The 18,690-nt window shown below is 48.6% G+C and overlaps 1 protein-coding gene across 2 annotated transcripts in view; it reads right to left on the bottom strand.

The window, feature by feature from the left end:
• Positions 1 to 18,482, bottom strand: part of KDM5B (lysine demethylase 5B) — an 80,103-nt gene extending 61,621 nt beyond the window's left edge. The window contains exon 1 of one of the 2 annotated variants that reach the window (XM_056110648.1): positions 18,162 to 18,482. In XM_056110648.1, the coding sequence (XP_055966623.1) occupies positions 18,162 to 18,341 (180 nt within the window). In that variant the 5' untranslated portion in view covers positions 18,342 to 18,482. The remainder of the gene's footprint in view (positions 1 to 18,161) is intronic. The other variant, XM_056110649.1, reaches the window with a different exon arrangement.
• Positions 18,483 to 18,690: the final 208 nt, after the last annotated feature.

Here is an 18,690-nt window from a genome sequence, read left to right as displayed (position 1 = left end):
CAGCACCCTGCAGGGGTGACCCCTGAGCAGAGCCAGGCTTGGGTCCCGAGCACTGCCAACTGTGGCTCAAACACCAAGAAAAGTAAAACATCAATGAGACTAAGAAACAAGTAAGCCCTATCTTACTAGATGCATATATTTAACTCCACTATAATCTACATTAAATATGAGCCTAATACTTAAAGTGGGGAAAAAATTTAAAGCACACCTGACCCGCAATATTCCTATTTGAGGAAAAACTAAAGACTGGGGCTGTGGCAGAAGTGACAGGACAGCTGCCAGCGGGCCCCTCGCATATGGCTAGCCCTGGCTCCACCCCAGCACCCCACATCGCCCAAGCAAAATAAAACAATAAAGACTGAGCCTGGAGAGAGGAACAAGGCATGGCATAGGTGGGCTCTGTCTGATTCCAGGTCCTACAGAGTTCTGAGCACAGCACCAGGGTGTGGCCCCAATCTCCTTCCCTTCCCATAATCCCCTAAAAATAAGCTTGAAGACTAAACGTGGCGGAATTGCTGGAAAGCTGCTATGTTTATCCCCCTGCCGGGTCACTTAATATTTCCACAAGGAAAATGTGCCAGCCCATTCAATATACCAGAGTTCTGGTCATACCTCATTTAATAAGGCCAAATCTTTTGCCTAAAAAATAAGGATGCAGTAAAACACAAGCGTAAGACCTAAAATAAACGGGTCCTATGATACAGCAGACCAAATACTGTGGTGCTGCAGCCTCGCCCCCTCAACTAGTTTTCACAAGCTTTACTGCGTCACTGAATACTGCTGCAGTCTCCTTTTAAAGGATAACCTATTTTAACTTAAAGGAGGAGAAATTGCAGGGCCAGAGAGATAGTACAACAGGAAGGGTAGGATGCAGGCCTTGCATGTGGCCAGCCCCAATTCGATCCTAGCACCACAGAGGCTCCTCTGAGCACTGCCAGAAGTGACCCCTAAGCACAACCAGTGTGGTCCAAAAACAAAACAAAGAGGGGGTGGGGGAGTAGATGCAGTCTGACAGAAGAATTAGTGCTCCCTGGAAGCAAGAATTAATCACTGATAACAGAGACACCCAATCTGCTAGAAAAATCTACTATCTACTTTTCCTGTACATAGAGATTGGTAGCTCTGTCTAGAGTTACAAGAAAATCATCACTATAAAGTCATATTAAGACTGGGGCTGGAGAGCAGCTCAGAGAGAGAAGAGAGCACCAAGTAAAGGGTGTTGGGAGGATCCTCCCAGGATGGGAGATGCATGCTGAAAGTAGACTATAGACAGAACATGATTGCCCCTCAATGCCTCTTTTGCAAACCCCAGCACCCAAAAGGGGAGAGAGAGAACAAAAGGGAGTGCCCTGCCACAGAGGTGGGATGGGATGGGGAGGTTGGAGGGGTGGGAGGGCTACTGGGATCATTGGTAGTGGAGAATGGGCACTGGTAGAGAGATGGGTACTCGATCATTGTATAAATGAAACCCAAGCACAAAAACTTGTAAGTCTACAACTGCACCTCATGGTGTTTCACTAATAAAAATTAAAAAGACTGGGGCTGGAGTGTATTACAGTGGGGAGGGAGTTTGCCTTCCACGCAGTCGACTCAGGTTCAATCCTGACATCACATATGGTCCCCTGAGCACCACCAGGAGTAAATCCTGAGCATCGCCGGGTGTGGCACTCCCCTCCCCCCACCAAAAACAAAAAGACCAAAATATGAGGGGCGAGAGTCAGCACAGAGGGTACGGTGCTTGCATTACTCAAGGCCACACAGGTTCCAATTCAGCATCACTTACAGTCCATGCACCTCCAAGAGCGATCCCTGAGCACAGAGCCTGGAGTAAACACCATGCGTGGGACCCTCCTCCTCAAAAGGAGGACCGAAACGCTGACTAAAACAATCTCTTCCCCAGTATATTAACTCAGTCCCTGGTCAATAGATCTTCCTTCCTTAAATAAATCGGTGGTCCTGGGGTGCTGTCATGACCCTCATTTTCACTCACCCTCCCACTTCCTCCCTGAGCCTGCCCTAACCCCAAGCCTTCCCAGAGATCCCAGGCAGTCCCTCCTCCCCGCAGCTGCCCCACGACACTCCTACTCCCCACACACATCGGGCGGTGCGGTGGGGGCTACAGACCCTCCTCGCCAACACTCGGTGCTCCTTTTGTGGAAGCTGTTGGACTCATTCCTGCACCAACAGAACCTTGCCCAATGCCTGGCACGGAGCCACATAGTAATCATTAACTGAACCAAATCCACAACCAACCCCAAAGACCCAGTGCCTTTCTTCACTCACCAGAGCTGATAAAAGGATTCCCTGATTTCTGGAAATAAGAGAATTTGTCAATTCCAAAGGTAACAGGAAGGGACCAAAGAGAGTGCAATGGATGAGATGCAAGCAGCTGACTCGGGTTCAATCCCTAGCACCATATATGGTCCCCCAAGCACCACCAGGAATGATCTGTGAAAATCACCAGGTGTGGCCCCCTAACAAAGCAAAACAAAAAACAAAGGTAAGAGTTAAGGGATTTCCTTCCATTAATCACTGTCCCATCCCCATCAAGGAACTCTCTCCCTGAGCTTTACAAAGAGGGAATTACTTAAAATTCAAACTTGAGGGCACCACATGAAGCTCTAGTTCAGTTTTTTCCTTCTTTTTGTAGGGGCCAGTGAAAAAGTACAAAAAAAATTTTAGCGGGCCACAGGAATAATACAGCTGGTAAGGCACTTGCCTTGCACAGAGCTATCAAATTCTATCCTAGGCACCCCATATGGTCCCCTGAGCCCTGCCAGGAATGATTTCTGAGCACAGAGCCAGAAGTAATCCCTGAGGACTGCCAGGTATGGCACCCAATTTTTTATTTTTAGTTTCATTTTTGAGAGCTGGAGTTATAGTACAGTGAACAGGGTACTCGCCTCCACATTGGTCCACAGTATGCCATGTGGCCGCTTGAGCCCTGTCAAGAGTTGATCTCTGAGTGCAGAGCCAAAGGTAAGCCCCAAGCACCACCAGGTGTGGCCAGAAAAATAAAACCAAAAAACTTAATTTATTTTATTGTAGTGTCCAGTGACAGTAATGCTGTCAAACTTGATTCAGTTCTCAGCACCACACCTGCTCCCAAACATCAATGGTGTGAACATCCCCGCCTCCGCCTTAAAAAAAAAAAAAAAAACCTGTATCTTAGGTAACATAAGGTTACAAGCAGTATTGCCACATTTATGGTTTTTGATGTAAGCAGTTACTGCCCTTCACAGCTATAGGAATTCCTAAGACTTTCCCTACTTTCTTTTTGAAAAATTTCCAGGAACCATTCTTTACAAAGCTGCTAATAAGAGTTTCAGGAATACAATGTTTCAACTCCAACTGCCGACTACCAGTGTAGGTGTTCCCCCCACCCCCAGCAACGACCCCCCCCTCTACAGAAACCCTTCAAGCAAGCCTCCCAGTAGGAACTTCGGTAGTTTCTCCATCTGTCCAGAATGCAAGATCACAGCAGGTAAGGTGCACGAGAGAGGAGGGCTGCGTTGGGCTGCCTTTACAACTTTACAAACTCGATGGCAACTCCAACAAATCTCCTCACAGACCCTTCTCATCTGACCCACCAATTAAAAAGTGTACCAGAGCTCAAATCCTGAGGTTCCTCCTGGGCTGTCTCTCCCCTCTCAGCTTGAGCCTGGGAAGACATTACCATCTGGTTTAAATATCACCAAAGTGATGAGCTGGTACAACCACACAAAAAATAAGGAGCTCAAGCTTAAAAACCTTGCAATTATGCGGTTTGATTAGGGATCTGTTCATTGTTTTTGGAGTTAGGAGATTAGAGATATAGATTAATGTTTTGGTATCTGTCTTCTGGAGTATGAGTGCTTCAAAAGAATGTGTCCTTAATCAAAGTGCTCACTCAGGCCACCAGAAAGAAGGCACACCGTGAAAGGCGCTTGCCTCAAACACAACCACTGGGTGTGATCCCCTAAGGCCTACCAGAACCCATCCCCCTGAGCAAAGAGCCAGGAGTAAGTCTTGAGCACCATCCAGGGATATTACCTCCTCTACAAAACAGTGCAGTCTCCTGCCCCCCGCGCCTGACTGTCCTCGCTGCTGGGGCCCCTTGGAGGGGAGCGGGTTGAGCTTTCCTCCCCGCCCCGACCAGGGCTCCGGCAGCCAAAGACCTCCAGGACCAGCCACCACCATGCTGAGACCACTCTCCGCACACATGAAGGTACTGGCAGAGGGACAAAGTCACGCGGGTTCCGGGGTCGAGATCTCCAAGCCTACTTGGATTTGGGCCGAGCATCCTCCACCCAGATCCTCCAAATTTCAGTAGGCGGGGGTCACACCCACCAACTGGCCCCCTGGTGCCGTGTAATCCCATCAGCAGCCAAGACTCAAAGACTATAAAAACCAGCTCCCGGAACCGCGCGGCCACATTTGAGGCCGCGCGACATCTTATTATGACATCTTATTACCTCATTCCTACTTTGGACAAACTGGCCCACACGGCAGAGTCTGGCAAACTCCCTGTGGCGTACCCAATATGCCAAATACCAGTAACATTGATGGGTCTCATTCTCCTAAAGAGCCTTGAATATAATCTCAGGGCTAGGATGAAGGAGACGTTACTGGGGCCTGCTCAAGGCAATCGACGATTAACAAAAAAGTGCTCAAAGGTCATACAGGTAGCTCAAAGAGCTTTGCGAGCAGGACATGTGTGTTCACTCCCCAGAACCACATGCATCCCTGAGCACCACCAGTAGTGACTCCCTCTCAAGCCCCCAAAGATCAGAAGATCTACCTGGGGCACCACAGAATATTTGTTTTTAAAAAATTAAGGGCCAGTGTAATCGTGCAGCAGGTCAGGAACTTGCCTTGCATATGTAGGTCGACCTAGGTTCTACCTCTGCTACCACCTACGGTCACAGAGTCCACCAGAAGTGATTCCTAAATGCATAGCCAGGCAAAAGCCAGGTGAGCACCACCAGGTGTGACCCAAAACCAAAACACACAAAAGAACACAAGTGCTCAAAGTATTGTACATTGGACTAATTACTCTGAATATTACAGTTGGTCACATCAGTGAGCTGGGAAGAATTAACACAGGAATGCATCAAAATCCTCAAAGAACCACATAAAGAACTATTTAGGTATCTGAGTGAAGAAACCCTGGCCTGCCTGCATGTTTACAATTGACATTTTTTTTTTCAGGACTAGAGAGATAGTACAGGGTAGGGATTTTGCCTTGCATGCAGTCAACCTGGGTTGAATTCCCAGCAACCCATACTGTCCTCTGGAAGTGATCTCTGAGCACTGCCAGGTGTGGTTCCCCTCCCCCCCAAAAAAACCCCAAAATTAAAAACAATAAATTGCAATAGATAAAATAAAGATCCCTTCCATTTGCAGATTTCCACAGTATCACAGGGATCCCACACAAATGAAATTTACACAAAGCTCATCAAACACAAACTCCTGCCTCTATTTACACACTATGTAGTGTGTATACACACACCTGCAGATTTTCTGAAGTAATTTTAAAAGCTCTCCCTGGGAATCTGAGAGACAATACGGTGGATAGGGCACTTGCTTTACATGTGACCAACCTAGGTTGGTTCCCACATCCAATATGGTCCCCCGAACTCTATGAGGAGCGATTTCTGAGTTGCAGAACCAGGGATAAACCCTGAGCATCACCAGGTGTGGCCCCCAAAAACAAATAAATGAAAGAATAACAATTCTACTTGAAAAATAAATTTTAATATCATTTATTAAAAGGTCCAAATATGGAAGCCAGAGCAATAGAAAATGCGGCAGAGCACCTGCCTTGCACACAGCCAACTGGAGTTAGATCCCTGGCACGCTGTATGGTCCCCAAGCCCTTCTGCCAGGATTGATCCCTTAGCGCGGAGCCAGGAGTAAGCCCTGAGCACTGTAGAGTGTGGTCCAAAAGCAAAAAAAAAAAAAAAAAAAGAAAGAAAAACCCATGCCTTGGTTGGAAATATAGTACAGGGGTTAAGAGGCACTAGCTGGAGCCCAAGTAACAATACAGCAGGCAGGCCAACTAGGTTCCATCCTCAGCACCCCATCTGATCCTCCAGAGCCTGCCGTGTAATTCCTGGATACAGAGCCAAGAGTAACCTCTGAGCAAATAAAAGTTTTATCTAAACCAGAAGAAGAATTACATTCTATATCTCTGGTTCTGGTGCTAGGCTTTTGATTTTTTTTTTTTCAAACCTTTACTAAGTCATTAGTTTAGTTATAGACATTCAATATTCTAACACCAATACCACCACCATGACACCTTCCCACCACTATTATTTCCAAATTTCCCAACCACTCCTCAAGCCTTCCTCCACAGCAGGCCCACGATAACTTATTTTATATTGCTTGTTATAAATAATTTGTGAAAAGGATGATCAAAAAGTGTTTAGAAGAAAGTTAGTGAAGATCATTGTATCTCACTCTGGAGCCATTAGAGATTACTAAAATGTTACAGGCTAAGCCTCTATGTTTATAATTTGTTAACAGAGATTGGTTGCCTTCTACGTTACATTGTTACATTCCATCCAAGCTGGTGAGCTACTCCTGGTTTATCAAGTATTAGGGGGTTTGAGTTGTCCTCCAAGAAGTCTAAAATTTTTAACAGGGTGATATAGCTGGAATTAAATTCTTAACTGGGTGGCAGCTCTGGGGTGTGTGGGTGACTGGTGGGAGCTCCCAGGGGAGGTAGCCCATCCTCAACTCCAATGAAAGATTTCAGTCACAAAACCTGCATACCTGAGTTTTTCAACAGATTTCCGGATGAGGCTCATCTGGCCTGGAGCATGGAGTGTGCAGGTTTTTGGCTGCTGGGGCTCTGTTTGAGCAGGCATGGGTGCTCACCCAGCCCACTCTGGGTGCCCTGGATGACTCAGCCTTGTGCAAGATCTGGGAGAAATTCTGCCACCTGCTGATCTTTTTCGAGATTTATTTCTGAGTCTCTGAATTATAGCCAGTGAGAGAGCTTATGTGGAGCTGGAGACTGGGCTTTTGATTTTTAAGTTTCGTTATTTGGGGGGTGGGGGGGGAGGTGTGCGACACCTATCTTCGGTGCGAGGGGCTGAACCCAGGTCAGCTGTGTGAAAAAAGTGCCTTATCCACTATACTATCTCTCTAGCCCCAAAAGTTTCACTGGACGGGAAAACAAGAAATGCTGTCACCATTCCTTGCCCAACTTAATCTGTTACAGACCCTTCTTAGCAGTTAGCAAATGAAGCTCCCTGTAATCTAGTAGTTAATCTGGACCAAGGTCATATCAGATCCCCATCTAGATGAGAAGAAAACACTGGGGAAAAAAATGACTGTTCAAGGTCATTACAGAATTACATTCAAGGCTCTACTCCCTTTTTAAAATCTAGAAATACAGACTCCTTATACAACCCACCCTGGACATCCCCTATTCCCCATGAGAGGTGACCCCACACACATCAAAAAGAAACAGAAATGTACTCATTTTCCTGGATGTTTGCTTTCTCCTACAAATTTTTTCTTATAGCTTACAGCTCTTTAGTAATAGTACCACGTGAAATAAGGATCAACAAATTAAAAAAAAGAATCATTATACCATCACATGTATATAACTAATCTCCTGTCTGAGAAATAAAAGTTAAAGGGCTAAGGACAAATTTCAAAGAGGTCCAGCCGATCTCACATGCACAGCATGGACTCAGCCTGGGGAGGTCCTGCTCCAGTCCCCAAATTTTTCACTGACTGATCTTCATGCATCTCTGACATGTGAAAGCACATACGTGTTAATACTTACTGATAAGTGTAATGATGGTGTATTTGAATACCGTTTATAAAAATGAACTTATATATACATATATAAAACAAATATAACTGCAGAAACGAACTGTAAAAAACCAATTACCATTTAGTTTTTCAGAGTAAATTGTTTCATTTGGAAAATGAGAAGTGACAACCATTCTTGACAGAAAAGTGAACATAATAATCACCAAAGCATTAACTCCTAGACCTTAAGTTTACAGTTTTCTAAAGCTCCTTTTCCAGTGTGGGATTTCATTCTATTTTGATTACTGATGCCTCCTTACTTATGCAAATTAGAAAATGGAGGAGAATAAAACGCTGCTGGCTAAGAATGGCCTCTGCACAGCACCACCAGGCCCAGACCTAGGTGCCTAAGGAGGATCGTGCTGTTTGAGGACCAAACAACAGAAGAGAGAGAGGTAGAGACACAGTCCCCGTGTCCACTGGTACCATGCCCATCACTCACCAGTGAGTGGAGGAACCCTCACTTCCAAATGCCCCAATCTGACAAATACGGTGAATGAGGCAAAATTCTAAGTTGTTCTCTACAACTGAAAGTCATTAACTGTTTTCCCAACCAACACTGCTACTCATTCTGCTCATCAGATCCAGGAAAGCAAAACAGTTAATATTCTCTATGGTTTTACATATGGTTCAACAGTCTCATAATAAAACTTAAATTTGTACTCTGGAAGTTAAAGATTCTGGCAAAGCAAAGTAACCAGTATTTATGTTAAGCCAAGTTTAGGAGCTAGAACAATAGTATTGCAAGTAAGATACTTGCCTTGCTCGCGGCTGACCCATGCACAGTGCCGGCTCCCCAGGTGGTCCCCGGGGCGAGTCGGTAGTGACTCCAGAGCACAACACCAGGACTAAGCCCTGAGCATACAGACACGTGTGACCCCAAAAAGAAGAAAAACAAGATACAAGAAAAAGAGAAAGTTTAAATGACTTTTAAAAATTTTTTTTGCTTTTTTGGGTCAAACCCAGCAATGCTCAGGGTTACTCCTGGCTTTTCACTCAGGAATCACTCCTGACAGTGCTCAGGGGACCATATGGGATGCTGGGAATCGAACCCGGGCCAGCCGCGTGCAAGGCAAACGCCCTACCCGCTGTGCTATCGCTCCAGCCCCTTAAATGACTTTTTTAAAAAATGTCTAACTTGGGGCTGGAGCGATAGCACAGCGGGTAAGGCGTTTGCCTTGCATGCAGCCAACATGGCTGACACAGGTTTGATTCCCAGCATCCCATATGGTCCCCCGAGCACCGCCAGGAGCAATTCCTGAGTGCATGAGCCAGGAGTAACCCCTGAGCATCGCCAGGCGTGACCCAAAAAGCAAAAAAAATAAATAAATAAAAAATGTCTAACTCTAGGAATTTCTAAAGATATATAGCAATGGCAATTTCACAGCCACGGCCACGGTCCTCCCGTTGTTCATCGATTTGCTTGAGCGGGCCCAGTAACGTCTCCATCATGAGACTTTGTTGTTACTGTGTCTGGCATGTTGAATACACCACGGGGAGCTTGCTAGGCTTTGCCATGCAGGCGAAATGCTCTCGGTAGCTTGCCGGGCTCTCCGAGAGGGGCAGAAGAATCAAACCCGGCTCGGCCGGGCCGACTGCGCGCAAGGCAAACACCCTACCGCTGTGCTATCGCTCCAGCCACAATGGCAATTTAAGAGAAATAAATGGTCTACAATTAAAATTCTTATTTTTTATTTGAGGCCATACCCAGTGACACTCAGAGACTACCCCTAAGGGCTCACTGCTTGGGGGTCCCTCCCTGGTGATGCCCAAAGGAGGATGAGGGGCTGAGGATGGAAACCAAGTCTTCCTGATACCCAGTATGTGCCTCTGCCTGTTGAACTCTCTGGCACCTACAGTTAACTCTTTTCATTTGTCTAAAAAACTTAAGGCATTAAATCAAATTTCACACTGATGTTCCAAGCATCTTATAATTATGAACAGAAATGTCACATGCCCTACAAGCAGCTTTTCTTCATTAGTCTAGTCATAATCTTGGCAATGTAAAAAGCAAGTTCACCCCAGAACTCACTTGAGAGTTAACAGCAGAGGGCAGAGGACAGAGGGCAGAGGACAGAGGGCAGAAAGGAGTGATAGTAGAGCGGGTAAGGCGTTTGCCTTACACATAGTCTGATCCCAGGCACCATATAGGGTCTGCTGGGCACCACCAGCACCAGCACCTGAGCACAGCCAGACGTAGCACTCCCCACCCCCAAAAAAGGAGTTAATGGCAGAAAAGAACTTAAGGGGGTAGGTGTTACAAAAATAAAATACCAGGGACCAGAAATAGTACCAGAGGTAGGGGCTTGCCTTGTAGGTAGCTGACCCAGGTTCAATCCCTGGTACCCCCTATATGGTCCCAGTTCCCCCCAGGAGTGAGTCCTGAGCAGTCAGGTGTGGCCCCACTCCCATGACCACCACCAAAGGAAAGTTAACATTTAATCTCTTGCCAGGACTAAAAGTTGATAAAAGCTGAAATCCTTGTTACACTGAATACAGTATTTCAAGTCTTAAACTTAAGTTTCTTGCAACACAGATTGTTATTTTTCTGAACTTAAAGGATCCCAAGTAAATGGGAGCAGCCCAGAGCGTGACAGGGCACTCCGGAAGAACTCCTGAGGGGAAGCTCCTACCTACGCCTGCTGGCTGTCCTGCAGGGGAGCCAACAGGAACTCAGACCAGGGCAGTGCTAGCCCAGCAGGCAGGGCGCTTGCAGTGCATGCTGCCAACCTGGCTCAATCCCTGAGCCCCTCAAAGAGTGATGGACTGCAGTCAGGAGAGTAAGCCCTGAGCACCACTGGGTGCGGCCCCAAAACGAATGAAAACAAAAACAAATTTCAAGGCACAGTATAAACAGACTCTCTGTCCCAGCATTTACCCCCAGCTGATTTTAATCTTTTTCTTTTTCCTTTTGGTTCCTGGGCCCTACCCCCCAATACTCAGGACTTATTCCTAACTCTGCCCTCTGGGGACCAGTCCTGGTGGGCTCAGGGGACTATGTGGGGTGCCAGGGACTGCTCCAGGTCAGCTTCACGCAAGGCAAACGCCCTCCCCTGTACTATCACTCCTGCCCAATCTTCACTTGAAGTTAAGAGTGATCGGTGCACTTCCAACTGCTACAAGCATAATCTTCAGAATACTTTTCTTAGATAGGAATCAAACAGGAACTGGAGGTGAGTACAGAGGGTACGGTTCGAGGTTCGATCCCTAGCATTGCACATGGTCCTCCAGCACCACCAGGAAGTGATTCCTGAGTGCAGTCAGGAGTTAACCCCTGAGCACTGCTGAGTGTGCTCCCTGCCACAAAAAAAAAAAAAAAAATCACACAACAATCTCAAAACCAAGCTAAAAGGATTGTGGCAAGAAGGAAAGTTTATGTTTTTTTTCTGGGTAACTCATTTTTATTTGGTTTGCTTTGGGGTCATAATCAGCTGCAAAGGCAAGCAAGTATATCTGCTGTACTCATCCTGGCCTTGGATAACTGGTTTTTATTTAAGCTTGTAGCTGCCTTTGGAAAGAGGTAGACAATTAGGTTTCCTGGAGCCTAATTAGCACTTTTATTTTGAGGCAAGAGGTCTCCCTTAACCTCTTCTACAGTCCATTTTAATGTGGTCCAATTAAGACGAGAGGCTACAAAGCCTGTAAAAAGTCCTGCGTGTATATATAGCACACGAAACTCAGTGATTTTGAATCTCAGTGTTGGGGAGAGGGGGCACACACGCACTAGCGGTGCCAGGGATAGAAACCTATCTTCACACAGGCTGCGCTCCACCAATTGATGCACTTCCACGACCTCACCCCATTACTCTTTATTTTAGAGCCAAATCCAGAGGTGTTCCGGGCATCAGCAACTGAAATGGGGGTAGGGGTCATGAGATGCCCAGGGACCATGCAATTCCCAAAATTCAAATCCCAGAAATCACACAACCAAGAGCCACATCCCGGATTCAGATTCTTTTTTTCTTTTTTTTTTTTTTTTTAAGTTTTTGGGCCACACCAGGTAGTACTCAGGGCTTACTCCTAACTCCGTGCTCAATAATCACTCCTGGTAGCACTTGAGGTACCATATGGTGCTGGGGATCAAACAGGTCAGCACTGTGCAAGGCAAGTGCCCTGCCCACAGTACTATCTCTCCAGCTCCAGATTCAAAATTTTTAATCAAATATTTTACAATTATATTTTTGCCTCTGTTTAAAAAAAATTCTGATGTTTGTGTGATTATATTAAGGAGCCTTAAAACAACTGACAAATTTCCTGTTAATCAACCACAGTACTTTTAGTCTAAGTCAGAGGTTCAACATACTTGGCTTACCATTCCCTTTTCAGAAACAGAATCACTCAACAACCCCCAAATTTACCTTAAGGGGAAAAAGTTCCCAGTTGTACCAGAGGCAACTGCTGTCCCCCACACCCAATCACAATCGAGTACCACCACCAGGAATATAAACCGAACTTTGGGAAATACAGGTCTAAGCAATATGTCAAAAGTGAAGAAAGTTAAGTAGCTTACAAAGGATTAAATTAAAATGAACAATTCTCCCCCTTATCAGCATGTCAATAAAGAATCCAAACAGCTTTATACAGAAATTTATGAGCACTTTTCAAAGACAATTCTCAATTCAGTGGACTCCTTACAAAGGTTTGGGTTGCATGTTTAAAAACAGTCCTAGGGGTGGAGCGATTGCACAGCGGGTAGGGAGTTTGCCTTGCACGCGGCCAACCAGGGTTCGATTCCCAGCATCCCATATGGTCCCCTGAGCACCGCCAGCAGTAATTTCTGAGTGAAGAGCCAGGAGTAACCCCTGCTGTGCATCTCCAGGCGTGACCCCCCCCCCAAAAAAAAGACCAAACCGTCCTGGGGAGGGGGGAGGAATCCTGGCAGCCAGAGATATATCTAATACAGTGGGCAAGGCACTTCCTTTGCATGTGACCAATCTGGGTTCAATCCCTAACATCCCATATGTTCTTCCAGTTCTACCAGGAGTAATCTTTGAGTGTTGGGCCAGCAGTAATCCCTTAGCACTGCCAGGTATGCCTTCCCACCCGCCAAAAAAGAAAGAATAAATCCTATTAACATAGTAAGGGAAAAGTATCCAGTGGAGCCGGGGCTGGAATATTTAGCTGCCTATGTAGTATCTTTCACAGTCTACTCTGAAACTGTGGATTGTATTGATAATAGTTCCCTATGAATTACAACTAAATGGATGTCTGTGGCTCCCAAGCGTGAGATCTACCACTGCTCAAGTCAAATCCAACACCCACTCAAAAGGCAACACAAGATTGTTTATTTTTGCTTTGTTTTTGTTTTACAGTACCAGAGACTGAATGCAGGCCCTTACATGCGCAAAACAATTCTCTACCATGAACTATACCCCGGCACCTATTTTTAAAAGGCAGAAGGCTTTTTTGGGAGATTTGGAGACCACACCAGGCAGTCCCTTTGCAGTTGCTCATAGAGGTGTTCTGGGGACCACATATGTGGTGCTGTGGATCGACTTCAGCTGCCTTCTGCTCAAGCAGAAACTTTTGACACAGAACTGTAGCAATTAAGTGAGAAAAAGAAATTATTTCATTTCAGGGCACTACAGTCATAAATTTGTCTTCAAAGAGAATTCCAAGAATTCCAGGAGATGGCTTCAGCGAAAGTGCTGGCTTACATGAATGAGAACAAGAGTCTGATGCCCAGTGCACTGTTTGAGGCTCAGATCCCACACGCTTAGTTGCCACCTGCAGAGTATAGGGTCTCTGACACACCCAGTCAGAAGTGGAACCCTGAGTGAAGAGCCAGGAGTAACCCCTGCTGTGCATCTCCAGGCGTGACCCCCCCCCAAAAAAAAGACCAAACCGTCCTGGGGAGGGGGGAGGAATCCTGGCAGCCAGAGATATATCTAATATAGTGGGCAAGGCACTTCCTTGCATGTGACCAATCTGGGTTCAATCCCTAACATCCCATATGTTCTTCCAGTTCTACCAGGAGTAATCTTTGAGTGTTGGGCCAGCAGTAATCCATGGAAAGCATGTGTGCACGACCCACAGCAACCCTAGTACACATAACTAACACACATCCCCTTTCACAACCCCCACCCCCACCCCAGATGAGCTCATGTGCAAGAACCTACCTAAAGTGCTGGGCCCTGGGCTGGAAATATCAAGACAGGATTTGCATGCAGAAGTCCCGGGTCCAGTGCCATCCCCTCAGGGTCTCCTAAGTATTCCTGGGGCAACCCTGAGGACTGAGCTGGATTAGGTCCTGAGCACTGCCAGGTGTGGCCCAAAGAGTTCAAGTCTAAGCATCACAAAACAAAGAAGCAAGTGGGGGAGAGGAGAGGACTAGTCAAAAGAGATTGAGTTTCTTTGGCAGAGATGAAATGTTCGATGTTCCAATATCATGATGATGGCAGTACAACTAAAAAGTCTAAAACCCACTGGATCACACACTTGATCTTGGTAAATCTTATATGAATTAGACCCAAATCCTCTGTCACTCAAGTGTTTCAGGGCCCAGAGAAGCAGTCCAGTGGGTAAGGTGCTTGCCTTGCACACAGCCAACCTGAGCTCAATCCCTCCCACTACAATCAGTCAGCCCTGTCCTCAAAAGTGATCCTGGAGCAGAGGCAGGAGTAAGCTCTAAGCATTGCTGGAGACCCAACGCTCTCTAAACACAGACCCTCCAACTCAAAAACAGTGTTTCAACTGATAAGCCTTTTTCCCCCAAAATGTTATATAGAAGAGGTTCCCAAACTTATCTGACTTTCTGTCCCATTTAAAAAAAAATCAGGATCAGGAGTTAAGTATATATACACTATATCATATAGCACTGTCCTCCCGTTATTCATCAATTTGCTTGAGTGGGCACCAGTAACGTCTCACAACAAATTGTGAGACTTGTTTCTGGCATATCAAATACATCACAGGTAGCTTACCAGGCTTTGCCATGCAGGTGAGATACTCTCGGTAGCTTGCCGGGCTCTCTGAGAGGGGCGAAGATATCAAACCCGGGTCGGCCACATGCAAGGCAAATGCCCTACCGGCTGTGCTATCACTCCAGCCCAATATATTTATATATAAATAGATAGATATATAAATCTATCTATATATATATGCCCCCCACCCCCAAAAAATAAAAACCCAAAAAGAAAAAACTCTACTCAGCACCCCCTTGACCCTTGCAACCTCTTGGGAATAAAACTAAAGCTTTCCTTAGGGGCTGGAGATACAGTACAGCATGGTAGGGCACTTGCCTTGCATTCTGCCAACCCAGGTTCCATATCCAGCCCCAGCATTCCATATGGCCCCCAAACTGCCAGGTATAATTTCTGAGCACAGAGCTAGGAGTACCCCCTGAATATTGCTGGTGTGACTCAAAAACCAAAAAGATAAAGAATAAAGTGCTCCCCCATCTGTCCACTGCCCCCAGCAATCAGTATCATCACTCAATCTGGGAAATATTGCTAAAGATTTTAAATGGTCTAAGAATCACAAGTAGTGAAAGCGTTCACAAAACCACAGAAGTTGGAAAAACAAGGTTAAGACCAAAGTCAAACTCAAAATGAGAGAGTTCGAGATGATGGAAGAGTAGATGAAAATGTCAGATTATAAAAGTGTGCATTCCAAGTTCCTCCCTTCAGGGAGGACCCACTGTGCTCATCAAGGCGGTTGAGAGTTCTAAAACTTAAAGGTTTTATACTCTGACTCTAAAGATGAAGTGATCAAACCAGTGATCTCAGGAGTTAAAGTTGGGGGGAGAGGGAGGGGGAACATGTCACCAGGCTTTGATTTAAATCCTTAACTTTCCAGTCTGGTAAAGTTTGGACTCTGCTCTATGTGGTCAAATGTTCAAGGTCTGATGGAAACAAAGTTATTAAAGTCATCAAATATATCACAATGAAAAAAAGTGCGGTAAATCTAAATACTAAGTAGCCCATCTATTTTCTACTTAGTCTACTAAAATTTATCATCTCCAAACAACAAAGTGACATAAAAATAGTATTTTGAACATTCTAAATATTGAGGTTTAAAATGTGTAACAAAATAAAAAGCCTTCTAATTTTGCCTACTGCTACAAAATGTAACTTGAACAAACGTCAAGATTTGACTACACTCCCCTAGAATTGTCACATTGTTTTCATGCTTGTCATATGGCATTTTCACATTTTTCTGTGAACCCCCATTTTCAGCCACCCAACAGGTTTTCAGGACCCTCACTGAGAAAGCAGTTCTAAAATGAAGCCATGTAAGTACCATTACTTAAAGAAACAAAGGTGAAGAACAAAAGAGGAAGGAGGCTTTATAATTCTCTTCACCTTTTTCCCCAAACAAGTGAAATGTTAAGAACCCAACCCCCACTTTTATAGTTACTGGTACTCCAAAATTCAATAGTGAGCAAAAAAAAAAAAATCTAGAAACACCTAGTATATAAAGCTCTGCCAAAGAAAATATTTCACACACCTTCCCTGGAGCTTGCTGTTGATTTCAACTCTATGAAACCTCTTGCTCCGAGTTAGCCTCCTAAACAAAAGTGTTCCTAAAACAAAGACTGTCTGCACTAGCCTTTGTTCTAACAAGGTCTTTCGAGAGCTCCAACTTCTGTGAAGATTCCCCTCTATGCAGCAATATCAACAACCAAGTATTTCTAAACTCTTCCATCTGGCACAGGAAAGAAAAGGAGAGAAAGAAAGGAGAGGGCGAGGCGCGCCCCCCCCCCCCCCCCTTCCATGAAGGAAGGCTCCAGAACAGGGCCAGGCTCTGCCTCGCCCTGTCCTCGGGTCCAGGATGGGCTCCACTCACTGCGAAATGGTGGCCGTCACCTCTGTGGCAATAGAGAGCAAGGGGAGGCAATGAGATCACCCATTCTACCAAGTTCACCATTAATATCTTCCGCAAGAGTAAGGAACAGGCCGCAAAACCTAACCAGAACACTATCCTTCCTGGGGAAAAGAACCCTCCGAAAGGTACAGAAGAAATGAGATGAGAAAGGCCTGGGGCCACCCCAGGTTCACAATACCAACATGGAGGGCACCTCCCAGCACCCCACTCCGCTCTGGCTCCCAGGAGGAGCTCCTGGGCCCAGGGCCGCCCGTTTGAGGCTCACAAATGATACCCCCTCTTCACCTTCGCGGCCTATGACGTAAGAACGTCCACTGCCAAGCGTCTGAAATATTGGTCAACTTCAGAACAGAAATCCTGGATTCCCAGGCCAGGGTTCTAACTTCTGCTCTGCGATGCCTCTCAAGAGAGACTGACTTCCCTTATTAAAGGCCGAGAACGGGCCTGGGCCTGCGCCCGTCCCGCAGATGAATCGGCTCCTTAGGGACACCTCGCGCCCTTGCCCGGAAAATAAGACCCCCATCCCTTTCCAAGTTGCGCACTTTCAACTCCATTTCCAAGTACACCCGGCGGCCCACCCACCCAAACAGTCAAGTGTGGGGGGTCCCGTGGTCGTGGTTTCATCTGGGGGGGAGGGGAGAGCCCTGGGAACTGCAAATTCGCCCGGGTCCCCGCAGCTCCCACGTCACTACAAAGAGCCGAGACAGGGGCCCGGCTCGGCCCCCGCAGGCCGGGGCGGTGTGGGGGGGGGGGGAGGGGGGGCGGCGGTTAAACCTTCCCAACGGTCGCAGCGGCCAGGCCAACCGTCTCCGGCCCCACTCGCTCAGCCCCGACCGGCCCGGGGTGGCCTGGGAAGGGGGTCCGTCGGGGGTCGGGGTGGGGGGTGGACACAGGGGGCGCCTCCGCGGGACGGGGGCGGGGGCGCCGGGGTCTTCCCCCCACACGCACACACACCCCGATCCCGGCGGACGTTGCAGCCGTTACCGAGGCTCCGTGACACCCGCCGCGCTGCCCACCCGGCGCTGGGGAGTCGCGGGGGCGCAGGGGGCGGCGGAAACGCGCTTTCCCGTCTCCCCGGGCGCCCCTGACGCCTCCCCCGACCGCGCCGCCCCGGCCCGCGGCCCCACCCGCACGGCCCGGCGCTCGCCGCCGCCGGGGGACCCCCGGCCCGGGTGGCGGGCCCCCGCGTTCCGGGCGCGCCGCGGCCCGCGCCCCCCAAGCCAGCGCCCCCCCAGACGCCGGACGCCCCTCCCCGGGCACGGCGGGGCTCGCGCGCCGAGCGGCGGCTCCTCCCGCGGGCCCCCGCGCCCCGCGGCCCCGGCCGGCCGGCCCCGGGGCGCGCGGGGGGCGCGCAGGTGAGGCGCCCCGGCGCCGCCGCCGCCGCCACACAAAGGAGCGGGGCGCCCGCCGCCATATTGCGCCCGGCCCGGCGCTCGGCGAGCCCGGCCCCCGCCCCCGCCGCACACGCCCCCGCGCCGCGCCCGCGCCCGCCGCCCCCGGGACCCCGCGCCGCGCGCCACACTCACCGGCGGCGGCCGCACCTTGCAGATCCCCGTCTGCTCGGCGATGGGGCGGATCTTGTGGATGAAGGCGAAGGGGTCGGCGAACTCCTCCCAGCTGGGCTCGAAGACCGGGCACTCGGGCGGCGGCAGGAACTCGCCCAGCGGGCCCGGGCCCCCCAGGGGCAGCGCGGCGGCCGGCTCCATCCCCGCGGGGCGGCGGGGGGCTGCGCTCGGCCCCGGGCCTGGTGCGGGACGCGGCGCGGGCGACGGCGAGTGCCACCGGGGCCGGCAACGGCAGCACCTCGGGCTCTCCGGGCTCCCGGCGCCGACGTCTGGTCGCGGGCCCGCGCCGTGCGCCTCCGCCGCCACGGCGAGGAAAAAGAGTCCCGCCCCGCCCCCACTGCCTCCCCCCTCCACCCCACCCCCGGCGCCCGGCCCGGCTCCGCCCCCGAGCCGGGCGGGGCCCGGCCTGGGGCCTGGGAACCCCGGGGGGGCGGGGGGGGTGCTTGGGTATACCGAGCCCACCTTTACTGACCCCTTTCTTACTACGGGC

Source organism: Sorex fumeus, unplaced genomic scaffold, assembly GCF_029834395.1.
Source record: "Sorex fumeus unplaced genomic scaffold, SorFum_2.1 ptg000010l, whole genome shotgun sequence".
Taxonomy (NCBI): domain Eukaryota; kingdom Metazoa; phylum Chordata; class Mammalia; order Eulipotyphla; family Soricidae; genus Sorex; species Sorex fumeus.
Note: the sequence above shows the minus strand (reverse complement) of the source record. Positions and strands in the feature narration are given on the sequence as shown.